Source organism: Ooceraea biroi, chromosome 5, assembly GCF_003672135.1.
Source record: "Ooceraea biroi isolate clonal line C1 chromosome 5, Obir_v5.4, whole genome shotgun sequence".
Classification (NCBI taxonomy): Eukaryota; Metazoa; Arthropoda; class Insecta; order Hymenoptera; family Formicidae; genus Ooceraea; species Ooceraea biroi.
The window spans coordinates 15387129-15414371 of record NC_039510.1 but is presented as its reverse complement, the minus strand read 5'-3'; the positions used below and the strand labels follow the sequence as shown (position 1 = coordinate 15414371).

Below are 27243 nucleotides of genomic sequence, written 5' to 3'. Positions count from 1 at the left end.
GACCAATTAAGCCACGGCCCACGCCTGATTTTTCTTTTCGCTCTCGCTCGAGCCTCTTCCGCATCGATAACATCTTCGTCATCCCACCCCCGAATCATTCACTGCGGGCTCTGTCTTTATTGTACTCACTCGACATTGTATTTCCGCACGTAATTGTACTTCTCTTCATTTTTAAATAACTTACTCTGCGTTATATTAATGCAAAACCAAAAGAATAAATATTAATTATATTATTAATATTGTTTCCAAATCTTCACTTCGTTACTTCCAAAATCATTTATTCTTGGATTATTGTGAGATTACCGAAAACTTTTTCCTCAAATTTACCCAACAATTGCCAGTATTTATAAAAAAACATGTCAAACTACATGCACGAGTATCGATCTTAGTTTGCGTTCCTTCAACAATTTATCTATACGATATTTTTATCAAGTATTTTTCTATGAAAACACAGTTTGTACGGAATCTTCGAAAAAGAGATCAGATGAGCTCTTCATGACAGTTTGTTCAACTTAGCATTAATTTATATTAATACGAATATATAGTTTTATTAATCTTATTAAATAAAAATTGTAATTAAGAAGATTTCATTAAATATTATAAAATTCCACTATTTATATGCGTGTATGTGAGATTCTCTTACATCTGTCATCTTTCACGAGCGACAGTCGTCGCGGGTCATTCGTCGTGCAATTATGCCGGCATTATCTATTAGCCACGGTTGTTAGGCCTATGACAATGATCCTTCTTTTTCAATCGCATGACTCGCCTAGCATAACCGACAAAGATATCGAATACTATGCGAATTGATGAAAGCATTGCGATTTACCGTTTACCATAGATATGAAACATTACTCTAAACAACCATTAGTAAGATGTATTTGACACAAACGTAATATTTATTCCTTTTTTTTCTTTGTTTCATTCTGGTGCTATTGCCAACCTAGTTTGTTCTATTTTGTCAAAGATACAGACTTACCACATAGCCTGAACAGACACGGGCTTGAAGATGTGCTGTCGACCGCAAACACTGACTTTGAAACCCCTGTAAAATAAGAAATCCAGGAATCAGATCACTATAATCTTGAATCATTTTAATAATTAATTCTACACGTTACAGCTATCTTCAATTTTATCAATTCTGCATTTTATCATGATGCTAAAGTAACGAGCATGATATGCATTAAAATATCCCGGTTCGACTCGAGTTTGACAATATCAATTGCCAATGACGGCTGATGCTCCGCAATTTCCCAATTTCGCTATTCGTTGGACGGTCGCCACTAAAATCGACGAGCAAAATGTCCGGATTTGAAGACTATAATGGTAATGCAATTCTCGCGGTTACGACGATGAGAAGAGAGGAGCGCATTCAACGCAGAGCCATTAATTACGCATTATGTAAAAGAGATCGCACCGCAGAAGCATTCGCGAATCGCTGCCGTAATACGCGCACTGACCAGATTTCCAGGAAATTATAGTCGATTCCGTTCGCCGATTCGTATTTCCCACAAAGAAACGGTACTCATGTCAGTCGTTGTTACACATGCACGGCTGCACGCTATATAGACTGTCCGAGGCATAACGTGTATGTACTTTCTTTTACCTGCAAATGCGCTCTTAAACAGCAAACTTAGTTTTCATTTTAACAATAGAACACAGTTTGCCATACAAATCATGTCGATGTAATTTGCATGCAAGTCAGTGGGATAGTCAGTGGGTCACTTTGCAACGTATTATAAACGTTCTTTAAGAGACGTAATAATTAGCGGAACAAGAAGAAATAACAAGAAGAAATCTCCAAAAGAGAAAAAATTATATCAATGATAAATTTTATCATTCCATAAATTCATTTTTATGTTTAAAAAAAGCGCCCACTCTGGAACAGCCTAATAAGTAAGCTAATTATAAATCATGTCTTGCGCAACCGTAGTATTATTCATGATATATTGCGGTTACGTAAGCGCACACAATCGAATAAAAAGAATGGTCAGCGTCGAACTCAGCCGCGATCAGTTACGCAAAAGTGCTCGCGGCCCGGAATTTGGGCCTGTTACACGCAACGTCGCAGATTCGCGCGGATCCTTCATTCTCTCGTCGAGAAAATATAAAAGAAGAAAAAATGCAATTCCTCCTGCTGTTCCCCGCTGCTCGATCCCGAAATTACCCAGCTCGCACCGTTATCATCCTGATCGTAAAACGGACGCCCTCCTCCGGGCGTTCCTCTGCTTTCGGATCGCAATTCGCCTCTCTCGCCGATTACAGTTACCCTCTACGCACATTCCACCAACGGATTTTATAGTTGGCCTTTTGCTTCTCCGAGGTATAAGTATCGGTCGAAAAATTGAAAAAAAAAAAACAAGTTTCGCGATCTGCCGGATTTCGAGTTGCAGCGTGCGCTTTGAAGAAATAGCAATGCTTCTCTTTTTAGATGCGACAAAACTTTCTACTCTGTAAAAAGACCAGTCACGTGTAACGTAGCGAAATTTTACAAATTATCGAAATTGGGGAAAGATAATGTAATGTCGAGTTTTCTGGTTGATTCGGATTGGTATTTTCCAAGTTGTAACGATATTATGGGCACTTCAGAAAACAGCGTAACGTCACACGATGCTCTAATTGCTTGATTGGCGCACAGGGTCGGCTACACCGACCCGGCTGGCTGACACCAACTTGACTTTACCGCAACACCGCTTGGATTCCGATTAAGCCTGCAGAAAGGTTCTTAGATCGTGCGTTACGGCGAATGAACGCGTGGTCTTTCGCAATGCTTGTTATTTCGTTTAATTTGCTCTCCATTATCGGCACACGTAGCTTGCTGAATATAGCCGGCTGCGCGCGTTCTTATACGCGTATCAATAAAACACTATTAATATCATAGAGCCGGTGAACCGTGACCGTCACGGCATTGAAATGCGTTAACTTTACATTTTCTTTATCTGACGCACAGTTGCCACTAGGTAACTTAACAAAGAACGGTGCATCCAGCTCGAGATTAGGTAAGCAAAGTTGTTGCAACTGGCTTAGACTCCCAAGTTGACCGATCAAGAAAACGAGTGACGTATCGCGGGTTTTAATGCGCGGAGAAGAGACCCCTCGTGGGTTCGCGACAGCTGCATCGAGAGGAGGATGAGATGAAGGAGGAGGAGGAGGAGGAGGAGCAGCAGCAGCAGCAGAGGAAGAGGAAGATGAAGAAGAGGGACGACCGCACGCGCCCCGAGGGTCATCGACATCGGAGGAACGCGAGCTGACCGGCGTTCGCGCTCATTTTCTTTTCCCATAGCCGGCCCTTTTCTTTCTCCTTTTCCCTTCGCCACGCATCGGCCCGTCCATCCGTCCCTTTATCGCTAATTTTGCGAGAATTGCTCGCCCGACCGGACGCGAACGCGAACACGAGCGCGCGTCGCCCAGTCAATGTGCTTTCGCGTGGATAGACTTTTTGCTCAGGTCCACGAGGGGGAAAAGCGACAAAGTTCCGGTGTTCGCTAACAGCGCGAAAAGCTACTGGTTGAGACCGTGCAGGCGCGATTGAAATCGTTTTGTTGGTGCACGCTGCCGTTGATATGAAAATGCCACGGCCATTAACTCTGCAACCGCGACGCGCCCGGTATATCAGGCGTCAGATCTTACGACCATCACTTCAGAACAATTACAGGACTGTTACCCGAACTGTTTCAGAAAGGCAGAAAGAGTATAACATTGACTGATAATAGCTGCATTGTATATCTGGAATAGAAAAACGCTAGAAAAGCAATTATTTTTAATAACTTGCGAGACTTTGAAGCTGAACTTAGTTCTGGACAATAATAGCGTTCAGAACACGCTGGATCAGATTCATCGCATCTGCCTGCAATTATGGTTCCCTTAATTAATCCAAGCTCTATTTTAATAGCTAGAGCTGTGCATAGATACCGTATTCTGCAATGCCACATAAACTTTTTCGTAATAAGCTCCTCTGCAAGCGTGTGATTCACACTGTGCGCCGTATTGCGGTAGGTAGGCAACCATGCTGAACCGTACGATCCGACTCCACGTCGCGATTTCGCAAGTTATGTCGAGACCTTCCGTCGTAACCTTGGTACTCACCTGTCAAGTACCTTGCCTCCCAACACGCGTGCCTTACGGTAACGCGCTCCATTTCCCTATGCTCGAGACTGCCGACCTTCGCATTAATCTTTATGGAAGAGGTAATATATTATGTCGATACGTTGGGACCGATAATTGATCGTGCAATTGAATAAAGTAAAATTTAATAAAAAAATAAAATTAACCATCCTATATGCTACAAAGTTTTATCAGTGATAACAGAAACTTCAATGCAAAAAATGCTTTGTAGATCAAATTTAGTTTCTGATAAAGGATGAAAACTGCACTCTGCGAAGACGGGAGAAAGGAGGAGAAAGCAGTTAAACATAAGCCTATGTTGCCTACGTGGACTGCATTGTCTACATCGGTTACGAGTAAAAAGACAGTATACAGAGTCTATAGTTAGACTATTGCTGTTTACGCGAAAACGCCCACTGTGATGCTCTCCTTTCCATTTCATAGCATGTATGTGTGCAACTCTATCGTCATCTCTGCCACCACGTTCAACTAATTATCGGACAGCAGATTTAGTCTGAACGTTTGTCGAGCCGTGGCAATGAGTCACTTTAAAGCAGAAGGAATTAGACAAGTTGGCACAGCCGTTAGAAAGCAGCCTAGCCAGCATGCCTCGAAAATGTCTGTTGTTCTGTCAGGTTGCCGGATGTAGAGTAGCGTAATGTCAGCGTTACGTCTGAATCGCACAGGATTTCAATCAAGCGAAATGTATCCGATCGGAGCAACACAGAGTGTCTCAGAAGTATCGTGTTTCCGTTCAGCCGCAAATGTTTTGATTAATTTAGCCGTGTCGAGAGTTGAATAAACGTTACCGTTAATTATTCCATGCTATCAAAATTTTATAAGTGTATCTACACGTGCAAAGACGGGCGTGTTTAAATATAATATTAGACAAGTCTAGAAAAGCAAGCGTAAAATGTAAATAAAGAACACTTTCTCTATTTTATTTATTCTCCACGGAATTGTCGCATTGGAAGTTTTCTTCAAAACTCAAGATATATGACATAAAAAGTTAAAGATTTGTATTAACTGATAATTCGCTCTCGTCTTTCCTCATCAAAAATACCCCCAAATTCATTGTAAAATTTATTATCGGAACGGTATCACCTGATTTATGATACGACACCCTGTATGTAATAACGGATTTATGGTCACCGCGTCGATAAGAGAATAGGAAATTAAAGATAGAGAAAGCAAGCATTTTCCGGGTGTCTATCAATACTTTTTCTGACATTGAGGAAATGCAAACTGGAAAGTGAGTTCTTCCTTGTCATTAATTATATTAATTATATACGTTAGTCGCATTGCAATAGAAAGTGTATTAATAAGCATTATACACTTTACGCTTTGTAATAAAACCAACAATTAATCTAACTGTTATGCTACCGTCCGTGACATCAAGGAAAAAGGAAGACATCGGATGTCAGGGTCACTATACGGTATACATTACGTTGTGTCACGCCTGCAGATGCATGTTGCGCTCATGACATAAGCGATGATGACGTTCATCTAGCGCGCAGTTATTATTCGGATATTCTTATCATGTATATGATGTCCTTTATTTTACGGTGTTTAAATTTAATATCACAATCTCAAAAGATTCCAATAAAACCAAGCATAACCGAGTAAGCCACGAATAATCTTTCACTAACGATCAAATAATCGATCAAAAACAAATCATATGTTTTCCAACGTATAAAAAGGCGTTTTCCACGATATAATTCCACAATCAAAGCTACTTTCATTTCGTTCGCGTACAAGTACGAGCGGAAAGAAAGCAAGAGGGACTCTCAGGCTACCTGCAAAGCTACAAACTGATTGCTCAACGTCGGCAAGTGTTCGTAGCTAACGACTAATGTAACGAGTCATAAATAAGACGAAACAAGCGGTACTCATTGCGAGGATCAGTAATCATCGCGACGTGCTAATTCGCGGTATCGTGAGAAACATTAGAGGAAACAGCGAGACCGTAATGTGCTTTCGCGGTGAGAGCCGTGGCGGATACCAGCAATGAGAGACACAAGTAAGAGAAGCAATCGTGCAGACTCACCCATCGCCGTCGAGAGTGATAGCTGTGTCGGCCAAAACTCGAAGCACAAGACCGACAGTCGCCCTGGCATGGCAATCGATACCGAGAAGGCAGCTCTCCTCGGCGTCCTGCCTTCCCGTGCAGGAGACGACGACGAGATACCGCGTCCTTCCTGGATGCACCGACTCCAGTTTCACGGCCTGAAAAAAACCACGAGGAAGTCTCTGATTACTCACGGTTGTTAAAGCACAGCTCGCAGACGGGCATTTAAAGTCCGCTTACGAACGAGGGGGCATTTAAGCCACGTTCGTCAATTGTAGCAGCCAAAGATGTACAGCTGCTTTCGAATATCTCTGTTATTAGAACTATTATAGGGACACGCAAAAGTTTTAGTCTTTTTGTTCAGCGCTCTAGTATTATTAAATTATTTTAAAAAATACGTAAGTACATTCTAAACTTTAAATACATTCTCGTCGTTTCTCAAGAGTTGGCATCAAAGTTTGTAAAACGGCATAATATAATACATTGCAATGCACTTATGATAAATTCATTGATTTACTCGCAACCCCGTGGATGGCACTATCTTTTTCTGTTTTAATAGTGAGATGGATAGTATTTTATTTAATTAGACGTTATTAATTATATATATTGATAGTTTCTATTCTGAAGCCTTACAGTTAAAAGGTTGTTATCCAAGCAAAAGAACTTTCATCAAACGTACGAAGGTAAAATGAGACCAAGATGTAACATAATTTCTTGCTTGCTATGCCTTCGATATTTCTATGCTCGTCTGCAAGATGAATAAAGAGATTAATGAGAGAATTCTACGAACAACACGGAGAATGTGAACCAACGATCGATCCGAGTAACACGTATCTTCGCGTGTAGGATCTCCAGGATAAAATTCCCCGCTGTAGCTCGGTTGAAACGATTAGACGAAGAACGTCCACAATAATTCGCTCGCTCGATTAAACCGCGAACATATCACTCGCGGTGATCTCCGCGTGAACGGTTACGACTTCCACCACGCGAACGATGCATCGGATACTCCCGGACGAACTGTTTAATTACTTTCACCGATCCGTCCGTTATCTCGCATCGGCTACCGTGGAAGAGTATCGGAGAAGACGGCGGCGGCGAACCACGCGAATTACGAGAAATCACACGCATGGGTGGATGCAAAAGGAGCAACGAGCGATGGCGATGTGCCACTTGCGAGTATCTCGGACGCGATTTTTCAGCATCGCGGTTCGCCGATTGCGGGGTGCGTCCAGTTTACGGGTCGCCAGGAAACGCGGCGACCGGAGCGGTGTCGGGCGTCGGCGGGGCGTTTTTTGCAATATATAATGCAGCAATTAACACTTCCGTGCTGTCTGCGAGGAATCTTGACCGCGATAACAGACCTGAGGTTCGGTGATTGCATCTTGGCGCGCTCTGCGGATTTTTCCCATTTGCAGAAGAAGAAAAACAAAGGGAGACGAATCGCGGTAATCGTGCGCGGGAGCATTCGCGCGTAGCGCAAAACGCACAGCGTGGACGTTAATAAATGATAAATGCAGGGTTACCTTGCAGAGAGTTAATTAAGTTTCATGTATCAATACACGTGGAACTAAAGCCGACCGATGTGTTTCTAGGATTTGGAGCGGAAAGAAGAAAATGCGGGAAATATTGCACCTTGCGATCAAAAATGGAGGATAATGTGAGTGACCGTTACTGTTCCGGATAATAATCTTGATTGACATGTACTTTCTATACAAGCGTCTTTGTCTAGAGTTATTATATCTTAATTACGCAGTCTTTATATTGTCTGTTACTTTCGCAGATAATCATATATCGTAAATGTGAAATCATATATTACAAAATAATAAAATCGCAAGGAAAGGCCATGAGACACGGTAACAGCAAAGAAGATAAAAAATACATGTATGTAGCGCAGAAGTATTGTTAGGATCCGCATTGTTTCTCATTTTAGATGCAATAAATTAATGAAATTTGCAAAATCAGTTACCATGAACCGATTTACAATTGAATTTACAATTGAATTCTCCAGTTGATATGCAGCTCTCAGCATTGAAAATTTCCCATTTCTATCCGAGAGGAGGAAGTGATCGATTAATGCATGCGACAGATATCGTAGTCACGATTTGCTGTCGAACCGTCTCGCTCGTTTCGCCATTAATCATCGAGCGGAACGGTTTCCCGATCGCGATCAATAATGCCACGATTATGCGATCCGTTCATCTGTGTGCGAGTGTGTCTTTGAAAGGCGACATGCCACAAAATCGCAAAAAAGATCCTCGTCACAGAAGCAAGGAAACAGCGAAAGTCTTGACGAAATCGGTAGAAAAGAAAAGCTGTCGACATAAAAGCTGGTCTTCAAGCTTGATATCGTAGCTAAACGATATTAATTACAAATAATAAGATATTATCAAGATATTGACGGGATAGTCCATGCGGATTTTAGTAAAATTCAAACACAAAACTTTATATTTAATAATTCTTAATTTTACTAAAAAAATCCGCATGAACTTTGCGGTCAAGCCAACAATTATAAAATACTCTTTGGCATAGTGTTGCTGGAGACTCGAAAGTCTCGCTTTAATAATTCCTTGCAAGAAATGCTAATTTGCTAATCACAATGCACAGAAAAATTGCAAGGAGACTTATAATTCGGTGTTGAATTTGTTTTAAGCATAAACGATGGCGTAACGCTTATATGTACATAGGATGTGGACACTTGCATTTCCAGACCCATAATTATACGTAGTTGACCCCAATGAATAAGTAATTAGCTAATCTACGTTCCTTACGAGACACCATCAACCACGCGTTTCTTCCGTAGTTACGATAATCAGCACATGACGAAGAAAATTAAAACATCATTTATAAATAAAGTTTTATTATGACAGTAATCTTTCTCAGTTAATTAATTCCGCCAATCTTCAGGTCAATGATATGCCCATTATATCTTTTCTTACGAAATAAGAAATTACTCAAAATTTGCAAGTATTATTTATCTCTCTATAAAAATAAAAAGAAAATATAGTGGAGGATATGCTTAAATCAATTTTTACAGTTTTACAAATTACAATGGCACTATATACAGATTTAATCGCAAATTTACTCTTTATATGTCAAAGAAACGTTCCTTGATGTTTGTCCAGTTGAAGACACACCAACTTCAGTCAAAGCATGCATCTCGTAAAGATCTTCATTCAATGTGAACGCGAAAGTGCTTCAAAATTAGTGCTGCAATGCTGCATGTGTTAAACACTAATTCGGTTAAACGACGCGATACCGAGAAAAGTTTAATAGCGAAATAACATGTCACATAGTGAATTAGAATTCCCAGACCGGTTGACAGTCACGCGGTTGACGTCGCGAATCAATGTGCATATGTGTGTGTACTGCCTACGATAATCTTCATCATTATAACGTGTTCATCGTTTAAGAAAGGATCAAGATTCTCAAGCATCGGAAACGAGAGTTACTTTTACCGTAGCAAGCATATTGTTGCAACGTGTTGTTTCGCGTTTCTCCTAATATTTCGACTATGCTCAACATCTCTATTTTCACCAAATCTTATAGCATTATCTGCCTATAAAATCCTGCTACTTTTCTTTAACACAGAACAAAATGTAATTTCACAAAAGATTTGAGCTTTCATATTTATAATATACAGGGTGTCCCGGGTTTTAACCGACAAACTGCGGGAGCATATTCTACTAGTGGAAATACGAAAAAATTCTTATATCGAGTTTGCTTAGAAATACTTTATTACAAAGTTATAAACCAATATTGAAAAGAAATATGAGATAAGTAACAACGGAACATAGTGTAGAATTTGGAAGGTCGAAGATGTTTATGTTACGTGTATTCACATGTATTCATGTTCACTATGTTGAAACGATTCAGTATGATTGTTACTTTCACAACAGTAGCCGTTAGATTTCAATCGTCGTGTCAACTAGCAATTACTATCAGAATGCCAAAAGTGTTTTCAAATGAGGAATACACCGATATTCATTTCGTGTACGGATTCCGTGACGGACATGCACGAGCTGCCGTACGAGAGTATCAACGTAGATTCCTAACAGGAGAGTACCAGATAGATTTAAAGCAACGAATTACTAATTCAGTTACTGAGATGCAACAAAATTTTCAGGAATGTCGTACCGTAACAAATTCTGTACTACGTCGATGTCTAGCTTGTATCGATGTGCAAGGACAACATTTTGAAATGCGTCACTAAATCATTGCGTAGATAATTTTTATTTTTGTGAAAAAATCCGTTGTTACTTATCTCATATTTCTTTTCAATATTGGTTTATAACTTTGTAATAAAGCATTTCTAAGCAAACTCGATATAAGAATTTTTTCTTATTTCCACTAGTAGAATATGCTCCCGCAGTTTGTCGGTTAAAACCCGGGACACCCTGTATAATATATATATATATATATAAATATTTCAACAATTAGGTATTAATAAATTCGATGTAGATATAGAATCCAATAAATGAAAGATGTCTTCCTATCGATTTACAATCTGTGAGTTTAATTCGTCGACGAGTTGCTTCAAATTCAACCTAGTTTATAATAGTAAAATTAGAATTCGATATCAGATTCATGCCAAGGAAAAAATTCAGATACAAGAGGGACGGTATAAACGTCGCGTACCAGAAGATACATGTCAGCGTATACGATACAAGATACGAGATTGCGAGAGACTCTCAAGTGTGCCATTAGGATCGTTCGCTTAGAAATCGTGTCCCGATCCGTCGAATCGCGATGGAAAGGACGCGGCTGGAAATCGAACGATGATTAGATTTACATCGTAAGACGACGTAACGGCGTGCTCACTTTGGAGGATCGTTCCCCTACGGATTTAGAGCCGTGTGAAATCGCGAGATATTTAATTGAGGTCAAAATGAATATTTGAATAATCGATGAGCTGGTAGTGCATTGTGTGCGAGCACAGAGATGTTTTATAATTATCAGATGCAAAATCCAAGATTATAAAACAACACGTTAAGTATGTCATGTTTCCATCAACGGCGAATTATGCTTAAATAAATCATTTTTCATGCTTGTGTTAATTGTTAAATATATGAGACCTAGTGTTACGTAAACTTTAATTTAAACAGCTCGTTATCGTTCCATATGGAAGTCCAAGCAATTGCCTGAAGACAAAAGCTGCAACAATGGGGCTGAGAATCACTGATCTTTCTGAATAAAAAAAAACAGCTATCACGACATCGCACGCGTGATTTTATTTAGGCCACGTGACACCGAAATTACAGCTCGTGGCTTGCACGTTTCGTCTCGAGGGGCCACTTCCAGTCGTTTAATCTCTCGATGGAGAGTCTCTCGCTACAGCGTCTAAACGAGATAATCGTTATCGAAAGCTGGAAAGAATCCTGAGGGCGGGAGGGGATTATAGCAAACGAGAGGAAGAGTCCGGTACGCCCGGGGCATAACTCGTAGTTAAGAGAACGATAGCATCTCCAGACGGTCATTTCTCCCGCTGCAGACCCCAGTACCGAGGAGCACAGCACATGCAACGAAAGGACGCGCCTACGAATATATCTCCAGCTGTTTTTCGCGAGCGATCTTGAAGAGGGTGGCGCGGGATTAACATGAATCAGGTTGGCCAAGGTCGCGTTCAGACTTTTCAGTGCCTTTGCCGGCGTCTCCTTTCACGTAGACGACGTTAACTTAAGTTCAGATTAATAATCACTCGTCTGACAAACCACAGATTCCAATGTTGGATGTCTGGAGATTGTTTAAAGCTTGCCTGGAGCAGAGACACCGCACGCGCGCCTTGGGTCTCGTGAATTCAGCACGTGTACTGATTTACAAAATTCTGACCCACCCGTAAATATTTTCTAATCCCATAAGGGACGTTTACGAATCCAGAATTAACATCGCAATCGTCTACCACGTTTATCTGATCGAGCACACAAACAGAATTTATTTTCGGCAGAATTGTTATTTATCCATGTCCCATATTTCAGCGTGAGATTATTGCCGAGGCAAACGAATCCGACAAACTCGAGACGAACGTATATCGGGAGGCAGCGGCATTTGTTAACGTCAAAAACTAGGTCGCTCGTCCCGATCCCAACCGATTCCCGAGGCACGGTGATCCCACGAGAGGCGTCGCGAAAGGCCACCACCGTGAAAGTGTTTTGCGATCGTGTCTCGATCAGCGTATGCTCGCGTGTAAAGGCAAAAGTCATGTACAATGCAACTGCATCTACGAATGAAAGCGAATCGCGAGACAAGTACGAAAGACGGGTGCTTTTTCTCTGCGGCTGCAGCGATAATTTTGCTGTATAAATCACGAGATACCGACGCGAAATGAAAGATCGGAATGTAGATTTGATCAGAAGATACAAGAATCGAACAACATCGCATTTATCGAAGAAGATAAAAGTACACAGCTTGATACGAAAAACATTCATTATTAAGAATGAGATTTATAAGAAGAGTAAATGTGGATAATTGCACAGACAACATCTGCACAAAAAGAATAAAACACAATTGTAACTATATATCTTTCAGACATCTCATATTTGTTATATTAAATTTATAAATCTTTGTAAATTTTGTAAATTTCGAAATTTTTATGTACTGTAATATTTTTTTTTTTTCTTTTTTTTTATCTCTATAAGCCGTTATTATGCTTATAAATTATCTCTTCTTATTGGAGTAGATTTGGATCGGGAGCTTGAATGGAGAATAGTCAGAATACTCGTGATTTAGCAACACCAACAATATCTTATATTTAATACCGAACTTGATACAGACAAAGGATGATTCGCTCGTTATGGATTCTCGCACTACCTATTCATTTGATTATCGATCTCAGACTGCCCGCTCCGACTTCCGCGACTAGCTCGTCTCAAGCGCTCGCTGACAACGCGCCCTCGCGTAAAGTATTTCGGCTACTTGGACAAAGGTATCCAGCAAGTGCTGCCTATTGTCGTGTGCGCGTGTCAACATGACGTACTTACGATCGTATTTCTTACAGTACCCATCAAGAAAAGCTGATTAAATTGACAAATTTCACGTGAAGACTACCGACATAAACTCTGTTGCGCTGCTTACAGTTAAATCCGTACGCCCAGATGCGACGAGTATCATCTCGACAGCCGACGAAACGAATCTGAGGAGATGCTGAGGAGCATCCGGACGGCCTTGAAGAGGTTCTTCAGGAGCTTGGCGCAGATAGTGGGCGGTCTGTGTGACGTTCCGTTCTGTTCCGTGCTCGTATGCGGCTTTATCGATCAGTCGCGGCCCTTCAGGACTTTATGAAGAGACACGCCGAATGCAGCGGCGGCATTTATGACGAGCGATGATGACTCAACGAGTTAGTACGCGCCGCTTGCTACCAGCCAACCAAATAAGGTCTTCCCCGTTGGTGTTCCTGGACCAAACTCGGTCCGATCGGCGACATTGATCCGCCCGAGGCCGTCGCGGATAAAATCGTTTCGTTATCTACGCACGGCTACACGTGCCGATTATCATGATCCATCGCTGATCGAGATAGCCTCGAATGTGCGTCTCGCGTTTCCGACCGTTTCCGGTTTCACTGTGCGTCCTGGTGGACCGGTTGATCGAGGGCGAATCCTCGGCGGATTGATCGTCCAGGAGATATCGCGAATACGACGCTGGTCTTGTTTAAAATGAGGGATATGCACTGTCGAGATGCGCTCTTATCTTTTCATCTTTCCTTGGCAAGCAGTTTCGACTATCTCACTCGCATTCGCGTGCTTTAGTGAATTTTTTGAAAACGTTCTCAACAGTCAGATGTATTGTTGTATAAACATTATTATTATCTTTGAGATGAAAAACAGTACACAGTTTAACCGGAAACGGAATGAACGGGAAGAAAAGATTCTTGCACTTTGGATAATACGAGAACCAGATCTCTCTTTAAAAATAAACTTTTTAAAGACATAAGCAGAATGATCGATTCGCGAGTCGCTTAACGTTCAACTGCGAGTGATGCAAACGTCGGTTTCTGTCAAGATTTTCTTGGTCGGGTTAAACGTAGCCACACGCGTGTTCGGGGATAGTTTATTATTGCGAGAGAATAATAATAGAAGAGTGCTGTTGAAAGAGTCGAATTAGCTCAACGGAGAAATCCGACACAAAGAAAATTCTATTCGCATGTTCTTTTATCTTGCTCGGGTAAATCTTTTATCAAACAAATTCATAGTCGAGATGATCAGTACAAATAGAGGCCAAGCAATTTTCAAACATGAATAAATTTAGAAAACATCAAAAGATACTATGGAAATTTATCAATCAGAGTAATTCGTACTCGTTCATATATAATTTTCGCTCGATTCTTTTTTTTTATTGCAGCCAGTAATAATTTTAATTTAATCTTTATTGCACAAAATTAAAAATTAAAATTTATTCAAACTTATATTTGAAGTAGTGAAGCACATAGATATACTTGATTATATTTCATTTAAAAATATATCGTGTTCTTCTTGGCGTTTTGAGCGACGTATCTACATAACTGCCGTCGATTTCACGGCTATCAAAATAACACGCGTAACAATGCAATAATCGACCCCATCGGCCTTGCAATCAATCGTCGCGAAATCCAATTTATCTTGGACCACCCGGTAGTAGTTATCCACTTGCGCTGTCCCTCTTAACGTTTACCGTACCGATCAGTAACGTTTCACGCTCGATTGGTTTATCCTTAAAGGGATTTCGTCGGAATCGATGAAAAAGATCGCGGATATTCGACAGACAATAAAAGAGAATTCCTAAACGGTGGAACTTTGAATTCTATCGTAAAATACAAAATGTCGTCTTTTTAATTACATAAATTAAAAGGCGAAAGATACGTTTAAATAAAATATGTTCTTGTTGCCTGTAGAATCTTTTATACACACAATTTTACGTGTTTGTCGAGTATATTTATTTATATGGTAATCAAATAACTATTATAGCTTTCTCACGAAACGTTTGGTATTTAGTTGCTTTAGCCGTTCATGTTTCGAAACATGCATTGATCTTCAGGATTACTGCAAAGCTCTCCTCGATCTCGGTCGTGTAATTTATTACAAGCTTTGCTTTCTCTCTAAATCTTTTTTTCTTGAGCCTACCGCCCGGCTCATGTAATCCCAATCATTTCTTACACCACGATTATGTCACGAAAAAAATGCACACGTGTTTTGACACGGTGCGTATTATGCAAGTGTATTATATTATACATGACGCAGTTCAAGTATTCATAGGTTTTGTCAGCAAAAAAAAACGTCGACAATTTCCACGGCTTCTGTTTCGTTGTCGTGATGATTGATACATTGTGACAGCACGTTTACGTAATTCTGCAGTGCGAATTAAAGAGCACGATCAATTCGTCATGATAAATTGATCCTCTATATAGTCTTACCGTTTCGTAGCTTTCACCGTTTCGTGTTAACGAAACTTGAATCCTCCTCGTGTAGAAGAAATAAAACTCACGTGTGTGTAATGTAAATATCAATACGTGCGTTAAATCCTCTTTAGAAATTTTAGTCATGTTCTCCGACACATTAAACTAGAGACTCACTGAGAAATATAAATTTTCATCTACTTAAAAGAGTGAAAATCCACCCGAACTCATCCGACAACTGCATTTCAGCGGATTCGAAGAAAGTAAAAAGAAAGAAAAAAATAAGAACATTTCCAATTCCTTCGATCCAGTGAAACGAGGTGCATCTGCATTCGCTCGCCGCCAATCGCTCAGCGCAAAAAACTTCCACGCATTTGCGGCAATTGTCGGGCTCGCAAGACCGACTACTTTCGCTCGTAATGTACGTGCCAACGTTCCCAGAGTATTTACTGTCGATCTGGACCGACGTTTTTACTTGGATCTCGAAATCCATCCGGTATCCGATGCACAGCTTCACTATGATGGCGATGCAGAATTAACGGTAGCGGCGCGCGCGGAGAGAGGGTCGTTAATAAAAGGCGCTTTCTAATAATAACGGGGTGACTTTCGATAATCGAAGATTGCGTAACCGTTGCGGCGAACACAGCGATTCGCGAGATCCATTATGTGACTGAATGACGAAACGGGCTCCGTTTTGCAGAATGCCGGAACCCGCGATTTCCATCTTGCTCCCCGTGTACCCCGGTGTACCTGCAGATCGCGTGCCCCGAACCCTCGACCAGAAGTCTCGTATCGTCGAGCATCACGTGCCCCGGCCGTGATGAAAGTGTGTCGTGACCAGCCGCGCAATGAGCTGTACCCGAGACAATTGTGACACTTATGAAACGCACGATAAGCAACGCGGTTTACGTGCTCACTGGCTCGCTTCTTTCTCTTTCTTTCTCTCTCGCGCCGCCTTTTAACCCCATGACCCAGGAACGGCGCCGAGATACGTAATTTGTCTCGGCAACCCGAAACCAACGATACTTTCCCGACGTTTCGCTCGGACTTGTCAACAGGTTTGCTTCTGGGCCGATGCAGAAAGCTCTCAGCTTTGTTAATGATACAATGTCTTGTAAATTAATAATCTATTCGATATAATTTTTTTATATATCTCCAAACAGATTCACTGTTTGTGTCATTAATCCTGGATCCTGCACCTTCTCGCCCGAGGATGAGGAAAATGCCTGGTCATCGCGGTGTAAGCACCATAACTAGCAATAACGATGTACGAATGGGACGAGATACACCTGATACAACCACATAATGACAAATTGCAGGGCTATTCAACACGGTAATCCCGGAAGTGGCCATATGCGATATCTATTTGCACCATGATCTAACGGACTGCAATCGACCTCACACGCAAATCATAATTACCAATCAATCTCGATCTTCTAATGCAATTTAAAACTTCAAATTATAATATATTATCGGAACAGTAATAGATTTCCCTGAAAAAAGGAGGAACTCCCTTAACTCTTCGCAATTGCAGCAATGCCGACAGCAATTTAAAAACGTGACTGATATAAAACCGATATCGTAGCATGAACATCGAAGGGATCCCCAAGACGTGTTCTCTTAGAATCGAGCGGGAGCTGGACTCCGCTCCGGTAAGTTTCGTAGCGATTGGACTCGCTGGTCTCTGGGAAAGAGGTAAATTACCGCCGAAAAGAATGGCTGGCGGCATTACTAGCTCTCAGAAAACCACATACTGTGCAGCGGCCTGTGACGACCGGCACGAGCAACGGCGTGGAACGCCAAATAAATCACGACGTTCGCGCCAAGTCGTACAACTGCTCATCCTGGAAAAAATCATGATTTTCCAGCGGCTATTAATCCTCTCGCGCATAACGCGGTAACAGAATGTCAAGTGTGCGGTCCAATTATAAGGAACTTTCAGGTCTCGCTAGATTTAGCTCTTCAGCCTGCAGTGTACACGTGATTAACACACATTTGCAGCGAATAGCTCGTGGCAGTTTCATATTCGTATCTCTCTAAAGGATATTGATCGCAAAAAAGAATGAGGTAGCCCCAAGGTAACAGTGATCAGAATCTTCGTTCTTAATTGTACTACTGAAGCTTGGATCACAATCGCGAATTATGAATGTACGTTTCGTCAGCGAACTATCGATATTATCGCTGAGCCGAGACGATCGTCCATCGTATCTACGTTTGCACAGCTTTATCGCGGAACGTGACCTTACGAAACCCCGGAAAAGCAGCGGTCGCGTGGGAGACGATAATTTATCGCGATAGCTCTGTCCGTTGAGAAATGAAAGAGATTCTTGGTAACGCAAAGTAAGTGGAAGAAGACAACAAAGAAAAGGCTCTGATAATCTATAAGCGAACTCGAGATCTGCATAAATTATTATCTCCGTGATACGCAGATAATGTAATTTATTCAACGTTATCGATATACAGCTGCACCTCGAAGAACAATGGAAAAAGTGATTCATCATAATAGACTACTAGTATTCGTCAAACGCTATTCTTATCACGATTCGGATTCGCTCTGGGCGCTAAGCCGTGTCATCACTGAAGCGTCATCGAGACGATCGATTTCAGCGAGAGAGAGCTCGAAGCGCGAGCGAATAAAGCACCGGAAGTGGGCAACCGAACTGTGAGTTAATGGTCGGTCGGGTCATCGACATCTCGCGCATAGAAGATCCGGGCCCTGAGCGGACAAGTACGCGCGCAAGTTTAAGTACGGACGTAAAAAGTAACGGGGCCCTGCTGAAAAGAAGTCGACGAAACGACCTGTAGCGAATCATGCGGCCCCCTTACCTCGTTGTCCTTGTAGGGACCAGTTTCTCGCCGGTCCCGTCCAGCGGCTCCGAGGAATCTCCGACATTTCTTCGTGATGCGCCCTTTCAGATTGAACCGAGAGGCGCGAAACGAAACGAACGCTGGCATTTCCGCGACGTCTCAGATGAGTCATACCGTGTGCAGCGTTGCTCATTAATTTGCGAACATTCACGGGAAATGGGAAATTGCTGATCAGAGAAGAAACCGATGTACGTGATTGGAGATGTCGCGTGCATCTCGCATTTCTAACGTGCAAGTCGATATGAATTTCTAATTAAAATTGCGCCATAAATGAGTAATGTATGGTGCACAATATGATATTTATGACATCTAGATATTTATGTTTGATACGAGAGGAATCTATCGGAATAAATAACCTATTACATGCTGCAATTTACAGAGTCTCGCCCTCAAATCAAGATGACACGTTTCAAGTAAAAAAAGGCCATCTGCGCTTTATGGCTTATGACATTTCCGGAATATTACGAAATGTCTTATCTTCGTTGTCCTGTTCTGCTTAATAATTGCAGAACACGTGCTATCACGATATCAAGCCATCTGCAACAAGGAAACTAACAAAGCGAGTTGTCATTACGTGACCAAATGCGCATAATGAAAATTCCCACGTGTGAGATTTCAAGATGGGAATCATCGTAAAGCGGGAACTGGCTGCACAACCATCACGTTGCACTAATTATTATACTACTTTATTTAGCCTAGAAACATCGCATCACAAGTAACGGCACATTATGCAAGCCCATTGTACACCAGAATACGCACCTATTTCCCGAGAGCTCTTTTTATCACAATGCACTATTATATTATAATACTGTTGCTCTTGTGGCTGGCACTTAGATGACAATTATCTTGATGCTATTTAGCACAGAACTGAATTCTGAGTCACGCGAAGCTAATACGAGTCTCTATACGTGCGCTTGCTTCAAAAGATCACAACCGGCGCTTTTGTCTTTCCGCGATCCCATGTTTTTTTTCTTCACGCACGTGTATCAGGGCCGCACACACATCAGAGTTTTATATCTGTACAAGTTACAACGGGATTAACTTTGCGATAGAAGAAATTTCTCTTCTCGATGGCAGTCTCATTTCCATGGTAATCGAACAAATGGCAGTTGGAATACGCATGCAATCGACGAAACGATTTACGAGGTCGACGGTCACGGCGGTAACAATGCGCGGTCCATAAAAGCGCCCACGTGTCCATCCGCGTGCATTTTGCCAGCTTCTTCTCGCCAGGATCTCACCTGAGAGATATTTACGAGCCCGCGACGCAACAACATTGCTAGCAGCTGCAGCTGCTAGTTTATCATTAATCCTACGAGACTCGCATTATGCCGACGGGAATCATTTATCTTTCTCACGGCGGATGACCGCAACGGGGAATTTTATTCGCTGTACGATTTTTTGCTGTGTTCCGTGTACCTTCGGCGCGACGCGTTTTACACCGTGAGATTCATCATCGGGGTAATTGCATCAAGGAAAAACCCTTGTGTCCGCTTGATACATGCAACGATTCCAAAAAGGATTTTTTCACTCTAACGCTGAAATATTTCTAGAGCTTTAACGTAACGCGCAAAGTAGTTGCTTTGCTCAATTGTTATTATTGAATTAACCGACTTCGCGACATACACGCAATCTTTGGTGCTCCTTTTTCCATCAATTGTCGTCCCTGTATCATGAAACTTAATTTTTCAAGATAATCACTCGAGGTGATGCATAACTAAATAACATGGAACAATAAGACACCGAGCGAACAATCGCGTTTTGCTGACAATCAAAAGTCACGTTAACAGTATCATCAAGAATGACTGGTTACTGAGGCAATTTAAACAGACGTTTGTCACTTCTTACGTTAACAATCGATACGTCACTTCCTCCTTCTCGCTTCCAAGTCACTCTAATCAGCACTTTTCGTATTCAACGTACTTCAAGTTAGCAGTATACGTGATTTCACGTACATTTCGATCGAGATCAATCAATTTAATTTCAAAGCGAAAATTCGAAACAACGCAACGAGGGAGAGGCGGGGAGGACGAAGAAAGGATGAATGATGAGTGATACATTATGTCGTTCGAAGGATGGGCGCGTTTATCGCGCCGACACCGTGATTCTCCATTCTTTGTTCGATCCTCCGAAGGAGGATGAACACGGCGAATTGCTCAACTACCGAGGAGCAAGATGACAATGCGCCCGAGTCTTTGCTGCCTTCGCCAACCTTGCACATCCGTGCGCCGTGCTCCTATCTTATAATGCGATTTATACCGTCATAAAGGTCAGAATCATGAGCTTGCGATTTTATTGCTTATCCGCCTCCTCCGCGCATATTAGCCGCTCGCGCGAGTGCGACCAAGTGATTTTTGCCGCTCTCCCTTTGCAATTACTTCTTTACTACGATTACTACGCAAAAGGAAACGCGTATAAAGAAAACCCGAAGCTACTTGCGAGCTACGCTTTTGTATGCTATGCTAAATCCTTTTATCGCGTGGCATACATATTCTTGAACACTCGCGAGTTCGAGAAAGAGTCGCTCAATGCTTTGATCGCACCCTCAGAAAGGATTTCTGATAACAAAACGAAAAATATTCTTGACTAATTTAATCGTATTACAAGTATAAAAAATATGAAAATAAAACAATTTTTAATTTAAATCAGTAATTTCTATTCTTCTCTCTCGAATTAAATAACATTGTCTTACTGTCTTGAGACAAGAGTAACATATACAAATTTATGCTTATATATTCTTGTATGTAGAATAATTTGATATTAGCGCCACTTTATAGTAGGCTTTGTCGATGTCGACGCATCATTTTCTCACAGTCGCTCGTCGACTCGGCGCTTCTGCGTCCTTTATTCCGATAAAACGGCCAATATTTATGTGTTGCAATCGAAAATCGGGAAAGTATTTCTGTTATTTACAATGAATAAGTGCAATACTCTACAAGAAATATTAAAAGATATGGAAATGTAAGTAAGTATATACAATATACTTACTTGAGAAATAAGATTCGAGATAAGACATTTCCATATCTTTTAATATTTCTTGTAGAGTATTGCACTTATTCATTGTAAATAACAGAAACACAGAAATACACAGAAACACTTTCCCGATTTTCGATTGCAACACATAAATATTGGTCGTTTTGTGCAGATTCTACAAATTCTCTTACAAGAATAGAATAAGATGTCTTTTAGATCTCACGATATTCTTAAATCAAGAATATTTTGAACTTGCTACAAATTTTTATCTAAATCTTTCTGAGAAAATTAATGAGATAGCACCAAGATTATTTGAATCTAGATTTTCGAATTTTCTATTCAAGATTAAAATATGCTTCTTTTCAATAATAAATATGATTGTCGCTATAGCGATCTTATTTTATGATAGATTAAAGAGTAATAGCATTAAGTCCAGAAATATTTTCTGTGGGTGCGCGAATTTCCGTAGCTGCTTTCCGAATGTAGCTATCTAGAGAGATCTGACAAGGAATCTGCGAAACAAAATACAAAACGTAAAACAAGTCGCATATCCCGTCGATTGCGTTGCAAAGTAATCTTGGAATGCATTAAACGTTTTGCATAGCACTTGTTTGCACGCTCAATAAAGCCACCGATATGCCGCACAACGCATAATCGTGCAAACGTTTGCACCAGAAAAATCACTACCAGCTGCGAAATCATTACCAGAGCGGAAACCTCTCGACTCGACACCCAATATGCGCCTAATCGCGAAATTATGAATTGCACGATTAAAATGCGCGGAATGTCGACCACCTTCGATCAGCTCCCACCTTCGATGCGATTTCTTTTGCTGTCAATCGATTCCGATAAGGAATCCGGTTCGACGATATCACCGAACTTCCAGCGACCGGTATCTTTTTTGTTCGCGGCGAACAGAAAAGAGAATTGTCGCTTTACTCACCCTTGACCTCTGGACACCTTGCCTGACCTAGGTCGTCAAAATCTATCGAATCTCGCGCGAACGAAACAACAGTGACCCGTTGTGCGCCTCCTCCTCCTCCTCCTCCTCGCGCTAAAGGAGAACGAGCTGAAGAACCGGGTCAGGGTTCTCCTTCTAACAGAGGCTACTTTTTCTAGAGCTAGACTTGTCCTCAATGTGGAACGCTCATGTCAGAGGTAATAAGGACGAATTTGTGCCGTTTGCTCCATTGACGGTTGGTCAATCTCGAGTGCATCGCATTCGCAGAGTGAAAGAGAAGCGAATCGCGTAAACAACACGCCAGCAAAAAGCATGATCGGCCAGACCGAACAATAAAAGAGCTACGGTCATTCTCTACTTTCGCCCAAATTGGATGATCGTGCGGGATGAATCATGAGCGATGCCAAACCCCGAGTGAGTGAGCGGCGAGAGTGCTCGAAAGAAGGTCTCGTTACGCGCGTGGGCGTAGATGTTGGAGGTACATAGCGCAGGCGAGATGTATTGGATTCAAACTACTATAATATTAGATTATTACTTAAATCTGCTGCCACAAACAATTCAGGCTCTAATAGAAAAAAAAGGAAGTCTACTCTATTCAAAAATATTCAATTTAAGGTACAACAGTACAACAGTTGAATGCGATACACATTATCTTCTAATGCCCAGTTTCTTCATACCTCTCAATAGCTATATATTTAGTTATCTTCCAGATAACTAAAAATTTGTTTTCTTTATTGAAACCTCTGATTACGTATTTAACGGATAGCTATTCTTCATACTACTCACTTTTGACACAAAGTGTCTAGAATGTTATTATAAATTACCATATTCTGTCAGGTTACAAAGGTGAAGAAAACTGATTCTACGAGATATCTTTTGGATAAAGTTATCGAGAGGTGAAGAAATTGGGCCTAAAAGGAAAAACCTTCTCGACTCGCAGAGATTGCCAGCAGCGAAGCACCGCAAATCGGAAGCGTAGGAAATCGCCATAAATGTAGGATACAAGAGTCACGGTTCATGCCGTTCACCGATTCGATTGCGATTCGATGTACCTATTGCAACGGCAAAACCCGCAGCCGCCTTTCCTTACTCGCGCGGCGACCGGAAGTGCTCGTTGCTCATCGGCCGCGACCTCAAATGCGTCGCCTTCGCTCTGACGACGACGACCCGCGCATGTGGGTCGCGCTTAGCCCACTTCGCGACAATCCCGACATCGCCGTGCCACGCCGCACCGACCGACTCGAAACGGTCCCACGTGGAAAATTCCAGGTCGCCGAGAGCGCGGTAGACAGCGTGGAGCGGCTTCAAGATCGCGCAACTGCTGCTCTTATCTCTTATCTCGACTACCCAGCGATTTTCAATCGGGTCATGTATAGGGTGTATCCGCCCACTACTGATACGGTGGATTATCCATTAGCCGCAGTGCAAACGCATCCGACATTCGAATAATTCATCATGGCAGCAAATTGCCGTATCGCGCGTGCTTTCTGCGTTATTTTCTGATATCATTATCACTGTTTGTCTCTAGTTTCGTATCATTTTCAAATTTTCTTAATATTTCATTTGCATTCTCAGCGAATTTTTCAGTAGTGTTATTGTATCATGCATAAAATGTGTAAACAGTTGTGTCTCGAAAAATATGTTTATCTTCAGAGATCTCAACATTAATTTCTGGCGACAAGATTTTCAGCAATTTGAGATAAAACGATTTCTCTAAATGATACGGCTGCTTCTTGCGATTTCTTCATATTTTGAAGATAAAACAAGTACACAAAATGTACTTGTGCACTCGTCGAATGCCTTTATTGCAAATGAAAGAAGACTGCACCCCGTGGTTTACGTGAGAACATATTGTTCAGACTCGCTGTTGTGGATATATTACTTCGGGATCCCCGGCGGAAATATTAGAGGCCTATGCGGAACTTCCTCATACGAAGAGAAGAATAACGGCAGAATTGCTTCCGTGCTGCTATCCGTAAAGCATATTAAAGTAGGTATCCATCTAGGGGTAAAGAGTTCCGCGACTTGTTAATTACCAGATGCCCGAGGAAAAGGTGAAGTGCATTAATTAACCCTGCGGGCATTTAATTACGTAGCGTACGCGTCATGGTCAACACGTACTGCACAGCGAAAGCTTACTCTCCAAGAGAAATAAAAATATCACGTACATTGTTTCAAAAATCGCTGCTTGCTGATCAAAGTTCGCATCAAGTTTCCAAAATTCAAAACGGTCACCATTTCGCTCGATCCCGAATACCCTAAATTCGTGTGCATTTCTTTAAAACACGCCAAGCGCGTATTGCACGCAGTATAGACATAAGCAATCGAATGATCAAGCCGATTGTCACGAATCTCGTCGAGACACGTCTCGAGATAACAGCGATTGCCAAGTTTCTCGCCTCGTCAAGAGTGCATGACTTGGCCAGGCTATACATGCCTGTTTACACGATTCCGACGAGTTCCTCCAGCTTGGCAGCGATCGAACGGAATGGTAAGTCCGCGGTAATTCGAGTGTCCCCGTATTGAACATGAAGCTGCCAATTTCACGAAGGCGCGCATTAAAGGCACATGATCCTCGTGCGCGTCTCAAAGGAAACGCTCCGAAACGTGACTCCGCCGCGGAATTATCCGGCAATCCGAGCCGCGAGTCGCGCAAGAGCTGGTAGCGACTCGAACGCGAAAACTCCGGTAACGAAATACTGTTTCGCTACTGCGCGACCGTTCGAAATCGTTGCCAATGCACAATTGCCAGTTCTTGGAAACGGTTGAAATATTTTTAGCGACTGCGTAACAGTCGTGCTTCAAGCGATGCATTCTAGCGCGCTCAACTTGCGTTTGCTCTTGCGAGAGTACGCCTGAAAAGTTTTGTTTCAATTTCCCTGCCATTCGAGTCTTTCGAGATAAATCGATATCATATCATCGCGCACGCAAAGCAAAGCTGTTCACAATTCGTACGAAAAAATTTCTCCTACAGTTCTATACAAGGAAGTTTATACTTTGAAGATATATTGTACTTACCATCTTCAAAGTTTCCTCGGGCCTCAAAAGATAGAACATGGACTGCAAGTGCTGCTGAATATCGCATCCTGCCGCCGACACTCGCCTTGAAGGGCGAGCCCTTTCGTTTGGCGGTAAAACCAGAGCTGCGCCCTTGCCCGCGAAGTAACATTCGCTCAGACTGCAAAAATAACAGAGAAACATATTTTATATTTGATTAATCAAATTATTTTAATAATTTAATCGTAAATAATGTGCTTATTCATAAAGAATTTATTTCATAATTGAAAAATGATTTGAATATCAGAAAGGCTTTAAATTTTGAAAACTAAATTAGTAATAATGTTTTTAATAACTTGACGCGGCTTCGCAACGTGAGTGATTTGAAGAATAATTTTTTAAATCGATGAATCACCATGCTCTTATCTTGACAAGATAAAAATAGATTTTCTTTATCCTAAATCGACGAGAAATGTCAATCCTCAAGTTCAAGGAACGCAGCATGCCTTGATTCAAGAGTAAATGAGAGTGAATTGACGTTGATAGTTCCGGACAGCTGTCGATTATAATCTTCGGCATCGAGATAACAGAAACATTAATCGATTTACTCGTGTGCTCAGCTGGCTTCGCGGATGCTACAATTAGTAACTCGCGGTAGTACCGAATTAATTAATGAAGGCTACTACATAATCAAGACCATGTACCAGTAACAAATTGACGAATCGTTCACAAATCATGTAAACAAGTAAACGCAAATTGAAACAAAGCACAAATAATTGTCATTTGATTAGTAGAAATAGGAAATTCTAACCAAGAATCCGCCTCCTTGCTTCTCTTGATTACAATAAAAATTTATTTCTACTAAATATAATTAATATCTCGGCCATTTGTATGTGTGAAGCTGGCGTATCATTTCGCGGAAAATCATTAATTATTGAGAGTTCTGGCTCCCTTTTTAATAGTTCTAGAGTTCCTGATAGGTTAAACATTTAACCATTTTCCAAAGAGTTCTGAATGCAAACATTAACAATTATTTAATAACAAATTTTTATTAATGTTTGCATTCAGAACTCTTTGGAAAATGGTTAAATATGTTCAGAACTACACGAGAAATATTTCATAAAGCACAGAACTCTCTGAAATTAACCAGTCGTCATTCCCTTAAACATTTTTTAGCTTTAATAATTATAAAAAGATGAAAAAAAATTTTTTCGCTTGAACTCTTTCTAGAACTCATGTAAAACTGTAGATCTTTTAAAATCTAGCCGGAATTATGGCGGAAACTGTCGCAGGACAAAGTGAGACGCTGCGTGAAGTTGGCGTCTCACTTTGCACTATGCGATTTTTTCGCTTTAATGGCCAGAACTATGTGTTTAACCTATCAGGAACTCTAGAACTATTAAAAAGGGAGCCAGAACTCTCAATAATTAATGATTTTCCGCGAAATGATACGTCAGCTTCACACTCACCGGCCATTTAGTTAAATTATTCTACAATTTACCAAGAAAAATATATCAAAGACACAATTAAATGCTTTTATTAAAAAAGCATCTTGTATATTTATAACAAAATCACTTTGACTTCAGCGTGGACCTTAATGGTTACATCAACCGACATCGTCGTCACTTAATTCCCATTAATTAAACGCTTGCTCGTAATGTAACCAGACGGAAATGTTTACGCAAATCGTCCGTGGAAAAATGCATTCCAAGGCGCGAATCGCGATGCATCGACGGGCAAGCTTCGCACCATGAGAACCAGACGCACGCATCTAATCTACGAACCGAATCTAACGTACACACACGATCCAAGATAATGCACAAAGGGTCGACGCACTGTGCTACGCTCCGCCAAGCTTTTCCCGCGAACGTTATTTCACATGTTTCACCCACAAATTAACGTCGCTCGAAC

The 27243-nt window shown here is 41.3% G+C and overlaps 1 protein-coding gene across 2 annotated transcripts in view; it reads right to left on the bottom strand.

Annotated features, from left to right (window-relative positions):
- LOC105286456 (protein phosphatase Slingshot homolog 2) overlaps nt 1-27243 on the bottom strand; it is a 95275-nt gene that overhangs the window by 23970 nt on the left and 44062 nt on the right. For both annotated transcript variants that reach the window (XM_011351414.3, XM_011351415.3), the window contains 3 exons: nt 25354-25513; nt 6152-6330; nt 980-1045 (listed from right to left, as the gene is read on the bottom strand). In XM_011351414.3, coding sequence (XP_011349716.1) covers nt 980-1045; nt 6152-6330; nt 25354-25513 — 405 coding nt within the window. The remainder of the gene's footprint in view (nt 1-979; nt 1046-6151; nt 6331-25353; nt 25514-27243) is intronic.